General features: G+C 37.2%; 1 protein-coding gene across 1 annotated transcript in view; it reads left to right on the top strand.

The window, feature by feature from the left end:
• The window catches only part of LOC127444908 (potassium voltage-gated channel subfamily KQT member 5-like), a 204,641-nt gene that overhangs the window by 165,525 nt on the left and 20,826 nt on the right, over positions 1-18,290 (top strand). The window contains exons 9-10 of the mRNA XM_051704562.1: positions 7,569-7,595; positions 9,469-9,689. Coding sequence (XP_051560522.1) covers positions 7,569-7,595; positions 9,469-9,689 — 248 coding nt within the window. The remainder of the gene's footprint in view (positions 1-7,568; positions 7,596-9,468; positions 9,690-18,290) is intronic.

Below are 18,290 nucleotides of genomic sequence, written 5' to 3'. Positions count from 1 at the left end.
CGAGTGAGTGACAGAAAGGGAACTATGTGAATTATGTTGTGACTAAAAAAAATCCAAAATAAATCAAAACTGTGTTATATTTTAGCATCTTCAAAGTAGTCACCCTTTGCCTAGAATTTGCAGACATGTACTCTTGACATTTTCTCAACCAACTTCTTGAGGTATCACCCTGGGATGCTTTTTAACCCTCTGGGGTCTGAGGGTGTTTTGGGCCCTGGAGAAGTTTTGACATGCCTTGACATTTGTGCTTCTTTCAGTTGCTTAAAAACATATTAATGGCTAAAGTCTGATAACACTGTATCCAGCACAAACTGGGCTACAATAATATGTGAAAAACATGTATGTACATGTTTGTATTTTTGAGAAAATAATGTTTATGCGTGGTTTTTGAAAAAACAAAAATTGTAAGTCACTGAAATAAGGCCATATATCACATACTAAACATTTGTTCACAATACTTTTGAGAACTTGTAGCCTACAGTTTTTGCTACAAAAATGATGTGAAACCATTCCGATCACTCATTCATTCAAAACAATATAGTCATTTAACTTTTGTAAGACACTTTTAGTGTTAGAAAGGCCATATGCGAGGAGGCGTGGATGATCATGAATATTGATGTGATTCACACCTGAGGAGACAAAGACCCCTCCCCTGAGAGAGAATGAATGTGAGGAGACTTAATGATTGAATGTATTATCTGACTCCACATTTTCTTTACATAAAGATTTTACTTAAAAACTTTATACCTACACTACCGTTTAAAAGTTTTTAGATCTGTAAGATTTTTTAATGTTTTTAAAAGAAGTCTCTTCTGCTCGCCAAGGCTGCATTTATTTGATCCAAAATACAGCAAAAACAGTGATATTGTGGAATATTTTTTCAATTTAAAATAACTTTTCTATTTGAATATATTGTCAAATGCAATTTATTCCTGTGATCAAAGCTGAATTTTCAGCATCATTACTGCAGCCTTCAGTGTCACATGATCCTTCAGAAATCATTCTAATATGCTGATTTTCTAATATGGGCATATTTACAGCACATTTTACACATTTACACCCGAACAGATATTTGCAAACACAAGCTTCGTTGATGATAATGAGGCAGCATAAACACTAGTTAAAATATAATCTAAACATTCATATTATTTTTATATCATATTACATATCATATGGAGTGGTGGTGGCGTAGTGGACTAAAGCACATAACTGGTAATCAGAAGGCTGCCGATTCAATCCCCACCGCCACCACCAATGTGTCCTTGAGCAAGGCACTTAACTCCAGGTTGCTCCAGGGGGACTGTCCCTGTAATAAATACACTGTAAGTCGCTTTGGATAAAAAGCATCTGCCAAATGCATAAATGTAAATATCATATTTATATCATACAGCATACAATTTAAATACCTGCTTTAGCCGAAACAACATTTAAATGTAACTAAAACTTGCCTATTTATTTGTATTTATTTTTTTATTTTTTTATTTCAAGAAGGGACAGTGTACATTAATCAACATTCATGAATGTAAATGTACCCAAATTAGCCCGAAGGCTAGTTTTCATTGGTAGTCCCTTTGCCAGATGTTATTAGGCCTAAAACTAGAGAAAAGAAAAGAAACAATAGAGAAAAACAATAACAACAATAATAGAACCAGAAATTGTAAACAGCTCTGTGAAATACAATTAAACATATTGTACAAAAAGACAATATATATACATATATATAAAAAGAAAGACAAAAAAGACAAGGTATTGTTATGGGTTAAATAATAATAATAAAATTATTAATAGTAATAATAGAGGGAGCAACATTAATGTTCACATGGTTGATTATGAAGAAGCCATTTCTTAAAATTATACTTAAATGAGTTAAACAATGTGCATTCTCTAATTGACTGTGGTGTGGAATTCCACTGATGTGATGCTCTGAATGAAAAAACAGCTTGACCAAATTAAGTTTTCCTACGTGGAATTATGCAGTCCACTCTAGCTGCACCTCTAGTTACTCTGTTTTCAATAGATTTAAAATGAAAAAAATCAGCCAGAGGAGGAGGAGCTAAACCATACATAATCTTATGAACTAAACAAACATTTTTAAACTTAATAAGGTTTTCCCAGCTAAGCAAGTTATACTTATTTAAAATGTGACAATGGTGAAAACTAAATTGTTTTTATCTAAAATTTTAAGTGCTTGTTTGTAAAATAATTCCAATGGTTTTAGAACTATGAAATGTGTATTAGACCAGCTTGTCAGACAATATGTGATATGAGAAAGAATCATGGAGTGAAAATATATCTTTGCAGCCTCATTTGATAAAAAATTTCTAATAAACCTAAAATTAACCAAGTTAAATTTGACCTTTTTACAAACCTTTTTTATGTGAGTTTTAAAACCAAGACAGGAGTCCAGATGAACTCCTAGGTATTTACATTCTGAAACAACTTGTAATTTCTCTACCGAAATAAAAATGTCCTGCTTTATATCAACACTATGTCCTTTAGAAAAGAACATACAGACTGTTTTTGACACATTTAATTTCAGATATCCCTGATTGAGCCAGGATGTAACTTCTGCCATAACATCTGTCAACTTATTTGCAACCTCTTCTGCATTTTTACCATGTGTGAAAATTACTGTATCATCAGTGTACATTAGAATATTACATTGTTGACACACCATGGGTAAATCATTAATATACATGCTAAAGAGAATTGGGCCCAGTACCCTTGTGGAACACCAGTTGATAGACATAATGAATTAGATTTAAAATTATCAATTTTTACTAATTGAGAACGGGAAGAGAGGTAAGATTTGATTACATTTAAAAAATCTATCGAAAAAATTTAATTGAGTAATTTATTTAAAAGTTTATTATGGTTTACAGTATCAAAAGCTTTCTGTAAATCAAGAAATACAGCCCCTACCACTCCACCTTTATCCATTAATGCCTTCACCTTTTCTATAAAGTAACATGTAGCAGTTTCTGTTGAATGATTTACCCTAAAACCAAATTGCATCGGATGTAATTGGAAAGAACTATTATTAAGATGATCAATAATTTGTTTGGCCACCAGTTTTTCAAAAACCTTTGATATTGTAGGTAGGACACTAATGGGCCTATAATTACAAGTTAAACGAGGGTCGCCTCCCTTAAATATAGGAGCCACAACCGCTGGCTTCCAAGAATTATGGAATATCCCTTGATCTAATGAATCATTAATGTTGTGTGTTAGAGGATTAACTATTGAAGAACTAATTTGTTTCAGTAAAAATGTGTCCATACCATAAATATCCTTAGCCCTTGAGGACTTAAGAGACATGACTGCTCTTTCAACCTCTAACTTAGTTACTGGTCTTAATACCAAAGCTGTCTCACTAGCATTAATTGTTTGTAAATAAGGTTGTGCTGTGAAACTTTGAGCTATTTTATCCACTGACTCAATAAAATAGTGATTAAGGGCCTGTACCACATCATTCGGGCTCTGTAAAATTGTATCATTAATCTTTAATTCAATTGGCCTTTTTTTTTTTACATTATTTTGACCAGTTCGTTTTTTAATCTGTCTCCATATAGTTTTTGAGTTACCATGAGCGTTTTAAATAATTGTGATAAAAAAATCTGCCTTTGCTTTCCTTAATCCTCTTACTACCTTATTTCTTAATATAACAAATTTATGTTTATCATGGACCATCTTTGATCTTGTTGCTAATTTTAAAGCATTATCCCGTTCCTTCATTAATTTTTTAAAATTATCATTCACCCAGGGGTGGGACTGTTTATTGTAATTACATTTCATCTTCATTGAAAAACCACTAATTGTAGATTGTAACTTTTCTGTAAAGGTTTGACTAGCTATTTCTAAATTTGTATTAGATAATAAATCTTTCCAATTAGTATTTTTTATTGCTACTTTAAAACCATCTTACTTATTTTTTGGAATACTGAAGAATTCCTTATTACTGGCATGTGTAGTAAATCACTTGCTAGTTAATTTTCTAGATATAAGCACCATATTATGGTCTGACAACCATGTTATCATATTATATGACTTTATAATTCTCTCCGGTCTATTACTAAATATTAGGTCAATCTGAGAACTAGTGCCATTTGTTATTCGTGTTGGACCTTTGATCAGTTGGACCAAATTAAAACCATCAGCGATTTGCTTAAGCTTCTTCCCAATTTAAATTAAAATCACCCATAACAATAACTTTTTTCTTAAAAATCACACTGACATAATACCTTCTTAAATTCATCATGAAAACTTATTTAAAGCAGGTGGTCGATAAATCAATATAAGTGTGAAGGACATCTGAGGTGATAAAATCATGTTTAAACACATACATTCTAGATCAGTAGGATTTTGCCCTAGAATCTCATTACAACGGATAGTGTTTCTCACATAAATCATAACTCCCCCTCCTTTCCTTTCAGTTCGTTCCTTCCTGTAAATATCATAACCCGGGACATTTAAAGCAGCTGATGGAGTATTGTCATGAAGCCAGGTTTCCGATAAACAGAGAAAGTCTAAATTAGATTCGAATAATATATGATTTATCTGATCACTTTTTGATTTCAAACTTCGTATATTTAGGTGTCCACCTAATATACCCTTTGGTTTTACATTTGGATCCCAAATAATTCTAGAGTTATTTACAGTTTGAAAAACTTTCAATTTCCGATTCTTTTGTATTGCTCTGTTCACCACTGCATGCTTCTTATTATGTACGTGTTTATGTACATCAAGTTTATCGTTCAACTGCGTGTCACTTGAACTTACGGGCATACAATCCCCTACCTGAGAAAGTGCCATCACCGACACAGAGTGAATTCCCACCAACGAAGTCTCTACAGTCCACGAGTCCACCGGTGGATGACCATCAGTCTGCACCACCAGGCCAACGGATCGACCCCACCACTCGGCCGCCAGATCCGCCGGGGAACTCAGGGACTCTGATGGCAACGACAGCCCTCCCCTCCACAAGTTTTGCCGCGGATGCTCGCTAGGAGCAACGCCCGTTGACCGAGCCAGATCGGCATCAAACTCCGCTGGGCTGTCATCGGATCCTTCATGGAGCTCGGGGAGAGCACACGACACACAGTATAATTTTGCTGTCTAGTTTTAAAACATGAGTAGCCTCTGAATGAGCTACATACCTGAGTAGAGGTAGAGTTGCTGATGGAATTGTCAACAGTGCTTCCCTCATCTGTTACAATGGTTGGACCAGGGCACTGGTGAATGTCCCCGGACAAAAGTAAGCAGATGGCTATTATCACAGCATTATTGTGTTGTTGTTTACACGCTGTTCTTTCCAGTTTTCTTCGGTAATACCGACGTGCAGTTAGGAAGGTGATTGTAAACGCATACTCTCCATATCCAGAGAAGCAATAGATCATGTTTGTTTGTTTATACCAAAAGATCCCATGAACGGCTTGTTCACAATTGTCATAAATTTTATTTAAATATCTGTTATTATGAGACTGTTTAAATGCATAAATATTTGCTGGATGTACAAACTTTAAGATTAGCGTGTAGAGTAACAGAGCAGCTACCACACCCGACCGACCATCCGCCATTGTTTTCTTCCCTTCCCATATTTCAAATGTCAATACTCTGAATACTGGCTGGCAAGTCAGGAAATAGTCAAGTTAGTAAAATATGTACATTAGTATTATTACATTTTTGTTTTATAATGAAATGATTTAATATGGTGGCACAATTATATTTTTGTCTACAAAACTAATTTCAAACATTTAAGCATACACCTTTGGATCAAAAGATTTTTAAGATCATGAGAAACATTTCAGTCAGGTGTTTCAAAACTTTTGACCGGTAGTGTATATGACTTTCTTCATCAGAACAGGATTTAAGATTTTTAGGGAAGTATCCCAGGTTTTTAGCTTCATCCAATGCAAGTGAATGCACACCAGTTTTTGATGGTCCAAAAAGCATATTTAGGCAGCATCAAAGTAATCTACACGACTCCAGTCGATCAAGTAATGTCTTCTGAAGTTAATCGATACGTTCGTTTGAAAAACAAATCAGTAATTAAAACGTATTTAAACTTTAAATGGGCACTTTAAAACTCTTGAATGAAGTACGTTCCTCTGTGGAAACAGAGCGGAACTTCTGAATTCTTACGTGAACGCACCAACGTGATGACGTCATGCGACAGTGACGGGAGGCATTGAGTGTTAACAGGAAGTGATTTTTTAAAGTTAATAAAGGTTTAATTAGTGATTCGTTTTTCACACAAACGTATCAGTTCACTTCAGAAGACATTACTTGATCAGCTGGAGTCGTGTGGATTACTTTGATGCTGAATAAGTGTGCTTTTTTGAACCGTCAAAAATTGGTGTCCATTCACTTGCATTGGATGAAACTAAAAACCAGGGATACTTTCCTAAAAATCTTAAAACCTGTTCTGATGAAGAAAGAAAGTCATATACATCTTGGATGGCCTGAGGGTGAGTAAATTATCTGCAAATTTTCATTTTTGGATGAACTATTCATTTAAGGTCACAAAACTTAAGCTATGAAATAATCTGCATAATGTTAACACACACAATATGCTAGACTCTTGCTGAAGCTGTGTCTCGTTTCGAAGGCTGCGTGCTAGGTAGGACACGTCCTTTGAAGGCTGCAATATACTGAGCGTCCTCCTTTAAACAAGCCTCGTTTAAACAAGACGGCCTTCATAGGACAAACAGAAATGGAACGTAACATGGTTGCTATGACAGCACGCCACTCTTTAACAAGCGCGAGCGCTTTGAGTGAGAAGGGAACAAAGTCCCTTTATAAGGGAATGTATGAGGTAAATTTTAGGAGAGTTATGATGTAAAGAGAAAAGAAAATAGATTTTACAGGTGCACTTTTAGTCTAATACTTTATTTTAATTATATATTAATATAATTATACATATTATATACTCTGCGCCCATCTACTGAGGTACTTCAATTTGGGAATTAACATTACTTACGTTTGAACATCATATTTACGGGCAAATTGGCATAATTTTTTTAGACATTTCCGTTGAAGCAAAGAATTGTGGGTTGTGAGTGCCCACGAAGGATACACCTCATGCATCCTCCGAATTCCCGTGAAAGAAGGTCGCATTCGAAGGCTGCATTCAAAGCGTCCTACTCACTTTTCTGAAATGAGACAGCCTCGATGACATATGCAGCCAACAAATGCGACCTCTGGAGGACGCAGCCTTCCAAACGAGACACAACCTCAGAAACCCTCCTTGTACATATGGCATATTCATTTGCTTAAGCTTTTTGAAGTTGCTTGCAATACACTGAGCATCTTCTGATATGCACGTATACTGTATGCTTATTATTGAATTTATCCATGCATTGTGTTTTGAACTGGCTGTTGCATCCTCTGCTGTTTCAACTGTTGCTTTTGGTGCATTAGTATGCATGATGTATTTCATGATATACTAGATCATATGAAATTGATCTTATGACATAGCTTATAAGAAGACTATAAACCATAATTTCATTTGAAATGAATCACAATTTTCACATTTATTTATTTCTCTTTCCTACATTCAACACCCAAAGGAAGGACCAAGGCGAGTCAACTACAAGGTGTGTATTTTTTGTTCATACTCATTTAGTTTTTAGTGTTTGATGTCACATCACATAATCCTATAATATTATAATCCTTTAAAAATTATTTTGTCAGAATAAGACAGACTTCTGAAGCTTGCTATTGTTGCGGTAAACTGTAAAACGACAACTGACCACTAGTCTTTGAACAATGGCCATGATGTTGCCTTCTGGAAAAACTGGCAGTCTTTGATCACTTAGTATGTGACATGTTCACCACAGCCAAACAATTGCTTTTGCAATGAATTTTAGCCTTTGACAAGGTTCTGGTACTGGCAGAAATTTTGTATCGCATTCATGCAGTGTGATTGCTCCTACAATGCCAAGATAAGTTACAGCACCCAGTCAGAATTGTCAGTTTAGACGATGTGTATCGTACAGTCTGTCATAACGTTACACAGTGTGCCATGGTTTCACCCACTCACACTCACTGTGATCATATCGAAGACAAGCAACAATTGTTCACCCGGCTTTAATTTGTGAGCCAGCAAAAAAAATCTGACCTCTGATGTCTAGAGACTGTTTACAGCCATTTGTTATTAATTGCACTCTATATTTTTGCCATTGCACATACAGTATATTCATTAAGCAGAGGGAATATGAAATAGAAAGTAATAGGGATGTATTAGTATCTCCATGTTTTCATGATTTTATCATTCACCAGACAAATGTGTTTATTAGGGGCATTGACTTCAATGAGGGAGAGAAAATAATGGAGATGAGAAAGTCAAGTCAGAATTTGTGAATGACAGTGTTACACAACAGCTACTAATGCATGGTGTCATCAGCCCAGATAATAGAAAGAACCAGTAGTATAATTTCCATAATAGATTGTACCATACTTGTGTGGCCAATTTGAATGGAGCCAAACAAAACAATTTTCTCAGATTATAAATTAATTAAGGAAAGTACAAATAAAATAAATCCACCCATTTATCTATACCAACTGTCTGAGAGAGTGGGAATAACAAAGATTTCAAAAAGGTGTTTGGGTATGGTGCTTTGAAGGTGTCTAACCAGTTGCTTGTGTGAAACATCCTTCATTCACTCATTTATGATGCAGTATTCGTCAGTGACCAAGAGGTAATGCTATAATAATTAGCATAGTTGCAAATATGACATTATTGAGCAGAAGTGGATGACTCATTTTAGTGCTGCAAGAGTCGCTACTGCTCTTTTCTCTCATTGTGTTCAGTTGTGTGTCCTATTGTTTTCTCTGCAATTGAGAGGATTCTGATGTATTTTCTCTTAAAATGGGCATTGATAAAGAATTTTCACAAGTGTCCTACAGAAAATGTACCCTTTTCATGTGTGCCAGCAGCAGCACTCATTGAGATTCCATGATGTTAATAGCTATGCATTAAAATATCACTCTATGAGCAGGTTTCATTAGCATTTCCATAATAGAAATTTGTAATCATGAGCATTCATGCCATTACTCACAAAACATGTAATAAAAGAATAATTAACTCCTCAATATGTTCATAATGATGTAAAAAAAATCAACCTTTCAAGCCACCATTGATGTAAATCAATAAAAATCACTTGAGCCATTTCTTTTTACATGAACATTGAAGTAATGAATTTTCATGCCTCTTTCCTTGGCATTCCTCTCAGGGTCTTTCATCTTACATTAGATTTTGCCTTGGCGATTCAGAGTGTCACTTGTTTGACTTCACTCGTAATACCATGGGGGTCTAAACAAGCAATGCAGAACTAATAAAAAGAACTTGGTCTCTGCACTTTTTGGACTGCACTCATGTATTTGATTGCCATGACTCATGGCAATCGAAGTGGAGTTTCTTCTATCGCTCTCTCATTCTCTCTCTCTCTCTCTCTTCTCCCCCTCTAGTCAGAAGCTGAGTTTTAAGGACCGGGTAAGGATGGCAAGCCCACGTGGACAGAGCATTAAAAGCAGACAGACATCTGTTACAGACAGACGATCCCCTGGAGCCGAGATCAGCACTGATGGATCGAGTCCCGCCAAGGTCCAGAAGAGTTGGAGCTTTAACGACCGCACCCGATTCAGACCCTCCCTCCGTCTCAAGAGCCAATCACGGTCCACCCCTGAAGGTGAAGAATGTTCTGATTTGAAGATAACTGTGAACCACATGTTTACTGTATCTGAATTCCATTGATGGAAATGAGAATTTACTGTTACTTGTACTGTTTATTCTATGGGTATAAAGTGAACACTGATCCAATTAATATTTAGGCTCAGAATTTCATTTGCTAAGAGATTTCATATTGCTCAGAAATAAGATAACCAATTTCATTACACTCTAAATGACCCAGTAATGGTGACATTTTATAGATATTATGATTATTGTCATGGTGATGATGATTATGATATATATATATATATATATATATATATATATATATATATATATATATATACATTGTAATTAACATCTTTTATGAAATCTTACAATAATAAAGAAAAGCAAAAACATATATTCACTACTGGTCAAAAGTTTTGAAACACTTGACTGAAATGTTTCTCTTGATCTTAAAAATCTTTTGATCTGAAGGCGTATGCTTAAATATTTGAAATTAGTTTTGTAGATAAAAATATAATTGTGCCACCATATTAATTTATTTCATTATAAAACTAAAATGTAATTAAAAAAAAAGTTTTTGAAATTGATGACTTGAACCAAATAATAAAGAATAGCAGCCAATAAGTGCCCAACATAAATGGGAACTCCTTCAATACTGTTTAAAAAGCATCCCAGGGTGATACCTCAAGAAGTTTGTTGAGAAAATGTCAAGAGTACATGTCTGCAAATTCTAGGCAAAGGGTGACTACTTTGAAGATGCTAAAATATAACACAGTTTTTATTTATTTTGGATTTTGTTTAGTCCCATCATAATTCCCATAGTTCCATTTATGTTATTCCATAGTTTTAATGACTTTACTATTATTCTAAAATGTGAAAAAAAAAAAAAAAAAAAAAAGAAATTATAATAAAGAGTGAGTAAGTGTTTCAAAACTTTTGACCGGTAGTGTATATATACAAACAACATTTAAACCCCACAACCACCCCTCCCCCTCCCAATCCCCAACCCCGCCCCCAAACAAACATCCCTGTGGTCACACGAGTAGATATACAGGAAAAAAGCAAACAAACAAATATATATATATATATGTATATTTAAGCAATATCACATGAGCAAGAGTGCGCTATGGCCCTACATCAGCACTGCTGTGATTCGGCCGCAGGCACGAGGCCGCAGGCCAAGTGCCGTAGGTAATCACTGCAGTGCTGGTTTAGGGCCATATAGCACGATTGCGAATGTGATATTGCTTATATACAACAGTTCAATGAACAAGTACATTTAAAAAAAATAGGAAAAACTGAGTAAGGTCATAAAAACGCGTTTGTGCATGGAACTACATTCTTACACGACCGATCAGAATTTGCCATTGTTGGTTCAAACCAAATGATGCGTCCAAGCCTTCATTAGTAATTAAAAAATGTCACTTCAGAAATAGTATCAGGGCTTGTGCTGTTTCTAACAAGTTATTGGAGAAAGGAGGATGGATGTGTGTGTGTTTGTTTGTTTGTGTGTGTGTGTGTGTGTGTGTGTGTAGAGAGAGAGAGAGAGAGAGAGAGAGAGAGAGACGGAGTGTGTGCGATCACCTGTTGCCACTCCTAAGCAGAGATGCTGTCAGCTTTCTGAAGATCAGCTTTCTCAGTGGTAAAATAGCCGTCCAAGTGGGGGTATTTCTCCCTATTTCGCGGTAGCTGGTGCGAAAGAGTCATTCACTATAGAAACCGCAATGTCCTCCGCCATTTTAAACAGTATGTATCCAGTGTGGAAACTCCGGTAAGAGGTAAGTGCCTTGAGTTCTGTAATCAATCAGTCTGTTGTGTCTCTCAGCTGTGATGAGCCGTAATGCTGAAGTTGTTCATTTAAAGCTATTTCCTAGCTTTAGTAGTGTAGTAGCGATCACGGAGTGCTGTTGTATGTAAACAGTGGCTGACGTGGATTCACGATTGACGTGGAAATGATCTTTTGCCACCACCTGCTGGCTGTTATGCCAAAAAAAAAAAAAAAAAAGACAAACAGTAGCTCTTAACACATATGCACTGCTCTTACACTTTACTTTAGAATGGCACGAACACAAGCGGAGTGAAGTGTTCGAGTGCTGATGGTGTCAGACCATCAGTGCTCATGGAACGTCTCTCATCCAATCAGATTCGAGGACCGGAACTAACTGTTGTGTATATATATATATATATATATATAATCATACTCAACCAAAACTACACTACTCTCTCCACGTCCCACCCCGAGAGCCCTCCAAAAACTCCAAATAATTGCCCCATTTCCCGACAAACTCTAAAAAAATAAAAATTCTAAAAAAAAATCTAAGTTACCCCATCTTCTCAATGACACCTCTTCATAAGCCACCACCCTCCCCATCTCCGTGCACCACTCCGGAAATGGGGACACACCAGCTGACCTCCAACCCCTCAAAATAATCTGCCTGGTGATCATCACACAGGTCAGAACCCAATTCTCTATGTGACTATTTCCCCACATTGATGACCGCCCCATCGCCCAAAACACAAAGTCTGGGGCAAAACGAAACCTGAGTGCCCACCACGTCACACACAAAATTCTGAACCTTCAACCAGAATTTCTGGATCTCAATACACCACAAACACATGGGCCGTGTCTCCATCCTCCGATTGGCATCGCCAGCAGGTGGGTATGTCTTTAAGGCCAAGCCTATACAATCTAAAGGGGGTCCAATAAAATCTGTGTAAAATCTTGAATTGCATAAGACACACCCTTGCATCTCTAGATGCAGACTTCACTTTTTTAAGAATCCTAGCCCACACTCCAATACCAAGTTGAAATCTTTCTCCCATAATCTCTTGATAGAAGTTAAAGCTCCATCCCCAGACTCTGAATTAGCAGGGAGTAATACACTGATGCCTCATGACCTTTTCCAAAAGCAGTAATCACCACTCCCAGAGTATCTGCCACTCTAGGGGGGTGTATGCTACTCCCAAAAATAGTACGGAGTAGGTGGCACAGTTGTAAATACCTATAAAACTGAGATCTCTGGATCCCAAAATGTTGAACCAAATTTTCAAAAGATCTCAACACTCCACTCTCATATAGGTCACCGAGTGTATTAACCTCCCTCACAGTCCACACTAACCAGCAGAAAGGGGACTTATTAATACATAATTTTGGGTTCTGCCATATGCTCGAGGCAACATTTAAATAAATGTCAGACTTAAACACTCTGGACACTCTTGTCCATACCGAGTGCAAATGCGAAATAAAGGGGTGTAACTTAACTTCTCTGATTAGTTTGATAGAAAGGATTTGCAATAGCAAAATACAGGCAAGAAATTCCTGTTCAATACCAAACCAGGGAGGGGCTCTCTCAGGTGGAAGTGACCAATGAGCCAAATGTCTGAGACGGAATGCACAATAATAAAACAAAATCTTGTGTAGGCCTAGCCCACCTTTGTCAATCGGTCTATGTAACTTATTGAAATGTAATCTGGGACGCTTACCATTCCAAATGAAGGATTTCGCTATGCTATCAAATTGCTTAAAATAAGAGAGGGGGACATCTACAGGGAGAGGTTGTAACATGTAGTTACATTAACCTTCTCAATCATAGATAAATGTAATGAAGCCCACCTGCCCACATCGTTCGAAAAACTTTTTATTAGGGGATCAAAATTAACTCTTACTAAATCAGACAAATTTGCTGGGAATAAAATGCCCAAATACTTAATACCCTGTTTGGGCCACTGGAAGGCGCCCGGCTGGAAAGCCGTTAATGGGCAGTACGCTGTCAGAGCCAAAGCTTCGGATTTAGACCAATTGACTCTGTGTCCTGAGAACTTAGAAAAGGAATTAATAATTCTGTGGAGGCAAGGCATAGATCTAGTGGGGTCGGAGACAAATAATAAAATATTATCTGCGTAAAGCAAAAGCTTATGCGCCACACCTCCCGCCACCACCCCTGGAAAGTCATCTTCCCTTCTTATCGTGGCTGCTAATGGTTCCAGGGCAAGACAGAACAATAATGAGGAAAGAGGGCAACCCTGCCGGGTGCCCCTATCCAGAGTAAAATAATCTGAAATTAATCCATTTGTTTGTACCGCCGCTACCGGGTGTCTATAAAGTAACTTAATCCATCCAATAAAAGTATTTGGTTTTGTGTCATGGTTGGTGGAAGCTTTCCATTCTTTAATGATTCTGTATAAACTTCTAACAAAAGTGGAGCCAGTTCTGTAGCATAAGATCTTAAAAACTCAGTGGCAAAGCCATCTGGCACCGGAGCCTTGCCTGTGGGCAAGGCCTTAATTACCTCACCAAGCTCCTCCAAGTTTATCTCAGAATCAAGAGAATTTTTTTAATATCCTCATCAGTAGACGACGACATGGAACTATAGAGATCAAGATAGAATTCTTTAAAAGCATTATTAATATCAATGGCCGAGGTAAATATTTCACCACCAGCAGATTTCACTGAGGGAATGGTAGAAAAAGACCCTCTCTGTTTTATGTATCTAGCAAAAGCTTCCCTGCTTTGTCCCCTGACTCAAAGTATGACTGTCTTGCCCTGAATAGCAAAACTCCACCTTCTGTGACAAAATAGTATTATATCTGTATGTCAGTCGGGTCAATTCTCTGAGGCCATCAGATGACATTCGGTGCTTCAGCTCTGCCTTGGCACTTTTAATATTCCCTTCCAACTCCACGAGTTCTCGTGCTTTGGATTTTTTGATGAATGAGGCATACCTAAGAACCGCCTTAAGTGCCTCCCAAGCCACGCCACATAGGATACTGAGGGCAAGTTGGTCTCCATATAAACATTGATTTCAGCCTTTAACATTTGTTGAAAATCTGGATTTTGCAAAAGGGATACATTAAAGTGCCAACTATATGAATTATTTTTCTCCATATGTGGCAACACCTCTAAACTCACCAGGGTGTGATCTGAGACTAAGATGTTTCCAATTAAGCAATCAACAAAAGGTGAAATGAGGGACTTAGATATAAAACAAATCTACTCCAGAGTAAATCTTATGGACTGATGAAAAAAATGTATAGTCCCTCCCAGATGGGTTTAAAAGTCTCCAAATATCTGTAAGACCAAGATTTTTACACATCCTGTGAAGCGTCAATGTTGCTCTATGTGGCTTGCACACTTTTGCTTCACTATGATCAAGGACTGAATCCATCAATAGATTAAAGTCTCCTCCCAATATTATATCACGAGGGGTGCCAACAGTTTGCAACATCCCTTCAAGATCTATAAAAATGCCCTGATCATCAGCATTAGGTGCGTAAATATTAGCCAAAATCAACCTTTGTCCCTGAATTTCTGCCAAAACAAAAAAGCATCATGACTCTCCCTAATTTATCTTTACTCAATTTGAGACATTTGAATTGTAGATGTTTACATATCAATGTAATGACTCCCCTGCTCTTACTTGAGCCAGCACTAAAGAAAACATGTCCACTCCATATCTTCCCAAATTTTTCAGCTTCCTGCGGGGAAAGATGTGTTTCTTGAAGAAACACAATATCATATTTCTTACGTTTAAAAAATAAATAACCTTTTTATGGGGTGCCTCAACCTATTCACATTCCGCGTGGAGAGAGACAATCCCCTCATATTAACATCTTACATTTTGACATATTAGAAAAAATAGATTATGTGTCAAAAATAAAATTATAAAGACCACATTCCAACATTAGTTCAACAATCAAACCCCGAACTTCCCCCGCCGAACCAAACAAACAGAAAAAAGAAAAACATGCGCATTAATGGCGCCCAGCTTCCTCAGACAGTTAAGTGTATGCCCAGCGAGTCAAGCTCACTTGGGGGCCATGTAAGAAACACCAAATGGCTTACTCACCCCATTGTCTCTATGAAAGACAATGCTTGCTGTGGGCATGTAAATATTTTGCAGCCATCCGTAGTATCTATTCTCAGTTTGGCCGGAAACATCAGTGCAAAAGCGAGCTTCCACTGATGTAAGAGTTTCTTGCATTCCTTGAATCGATCACATTTCGCAAAGTCTGGGAGCAAGAAAATGCTGTGGTTTTTCCAAGAAAGCCTTCCTTTACTCCTCGCCTCGTGTAACACAAGATCTTTATCGGATGATCTCAGAAATTTGGCCAGAATTGATCAGGGCCTGTCTCCCTCAGTGGATCTGAGAGCCGGGACTCTGTGAGCTCGCTCAATTTCCAGCTTATGGCCTGCTATGTTGAGCAGACTCGGGAAGAGCTTGTCTAGGAATTTCGCCATATCTCGGCCTTCCTCATGCTCAGGAATTCCAACAATTTGGATGTTGTTTCACCAATTTTGATCACCAAATCCTCCAACTTTTCCCAAACGCTTTCCAAGTCTATCTTGGTCGCTAGTGGATTAGCAGCTAATTCCCTCTCCGATGACTCCAGATAATCGATCCGTCACTCGACATCCCAAATTCTTGTAACCAACTCAGAGAATTTCGCCTCCATTGCCGTAATCAATCGCCGTATTACAGCAAGATCCTCCAGGTCCGCTATGACTTTCGTCAACATTACAGACATGCTCGCCAGTTGCCGCTGAATTTCTCCCGCTGCACCGTCAAAACCGAGTCCCTGGTCTCCGGGCCTGTCGGAGGTATCAGCTTGAGCACGTAAGTGTCTTTTAATATTCCCAGAGCCTGAGGATTTTGAATTCCTTGACATGTTGACTTCTTAGAACAGTTATGTAGCAGGGTGTATCGAATCTCACCGGTTTATGATACAAAAAGAATTAAAAACTAGCAAAGTACGCAGAGCTCATCGTTCACACGTCTGATCCTCGCATGGCGCCACGTGACTCCCCGATTATGATAGTTTTAATGATAATGGTTTCATTTTAAATTTAAGAACTATACAGTGGAATGAATTCCTTCCTTGTCCCTCTCTTTAGCCATCTTTCTATTTTTGCTGTGCTGATATTCAGTAAATCAGCATGATTGTGAGTGTGATATTGCTATTTTACACCAGTTCCATAAAAAAAGGAGTTAATACTGAGTACCTTACGTTTCCGATTGCTAAAAACCGGCCTGTTAGTTTGACTGTTTTCTCTCTGTCAAGGAAAATATTACAAAAGTGTCACCAAGCAATGCACTATCTGCTCAAAGAGTTTTGTAACCACTCCGGGTTTTCCATTTCCCACTTTTTGCTTGCTCCCCACTTACTGGGAAAAGAAACTCTGCGTGATTCTGGGGCGAGAGAAAGTATTGGCGTTCCGTCTTTCAAAAAATCTGCTTCATAATCACACATCTCCACACTGCACTGCTCACATACTCTAGTCTGAAACTCTGTGAACACAGACAAGCAGGGTGATACCAAGAGTGAAACATCCCAGTGCTGTTATACCACATGTCAGCACTCTTGGAACGTCACTTATCCAGTCAAATTAAATATCTGTTGTATAAATACGTGCCTAGTGTAAGAATTAGGTTTGTGGAATGTCAGTTCATTTGACCAGTGGCATTTAGGCAGTTTACATATAAGAAAAGACACTGACACAAACACACGTGATCAATGAATTTGTGATCAATGCTCTGTATTCAACCAGTTCTCAATCCTATCTACCAAACTGACTGATTATGTGACAAATAACTAATAAAACAGAAACCTTACATCCACTCCTTAGACTACACTGCCCGTGGGTCTGTACAGATCCCCGGTGAGGATAAGAGATCTCTTCTGCAGTAATATACTGTATGTATTATGTATAATTCAAATGAATTAACGGGTGTATATTTTGAGGCACGGTATGACTGAGATTTAAAGGAATGTTCCAGAGTCAATACAAGTTAAGCTCAATCGACAGCATTTGTGGCATAATGTTGATTACCACAAAAATGTATTTCCCTCCTTTTCTTTTAAAAAAGCAAAAAATAATGTTATAGTAAGGCACTTACAATGAAAATGAATGTGGCCCAATTTTTGGAGGGTTTAAACAGAAATATGAAGCATATAATTTTATAAAAGCACTTCCATTATTCTGATGTTAAAACTCATGCATTATTTAAGATGTAAATTTGTTTAAATTGTCATTTTTACAGTTATTTTAGGGTTTTAGGGTTTGTTGGCATTAGTCATGGCAACGAAGTTTTAAAATTGGCTATAACATTACACAGAAAAGGTTAGTAAGTGATTTTATCACATCAAAAACCTGTTTACATGCATATTGTTTATGTCTTATGGAAATACTTTTGAAAAAGTGAGTATTTTTATGTTCGAAAATTGGCCCCCATTCACTTCCACTGCAAGTGCCTCAATGGAACCCAGATTTGTGCTTTTTTTAAAGAAAAGGAGGGATGAGTCAGAATATATTTGTGGCAATCAATATTATGCCACAAATGCTGTAGATTAAGTTTAACTTGTATTGAACAAGGAACATTCCTTTAAGAACCTAACACCACAGAGAGAGGAAAGTCTGTAAGGCATCTGATATAACTGACATTATAAAATCAGAATAGTTAATGAAGAATTACTATTTAACTTTACAGTAGGTGTCTTAATGCTTGAGTGTCTTGTATTGTGCATCTTGTGCCATGAGAAGAGAATAAACAAGCATATTCAAAGTAAACTCCAGTTAGTTTAATTATTTAACTAATCATGCTGTATTATAATT

Source organism: Myxocyprinus asiaticus, chromosome 8, assembly GCF_019703515.2.
Source record: "Myxocyprinus asiaticus isolate MX2 ecotype Aquarium Trade chromosome 8, UBuf_Myxa_2, whole genome shotgun sequence".
NCBI classification, from domain to species: Eukaryota; Metazoa; Chordata; class Actinopteri; order Cypriniformes; family Catostomidae; genus Myxocyprinus; species Myxocyprinus asiaticus.
The sequence above is the reverse complement of the archived record's forward strand: the minus strand, read 5'-3'. Positions and strand labels throughout refer to the sequence as shown.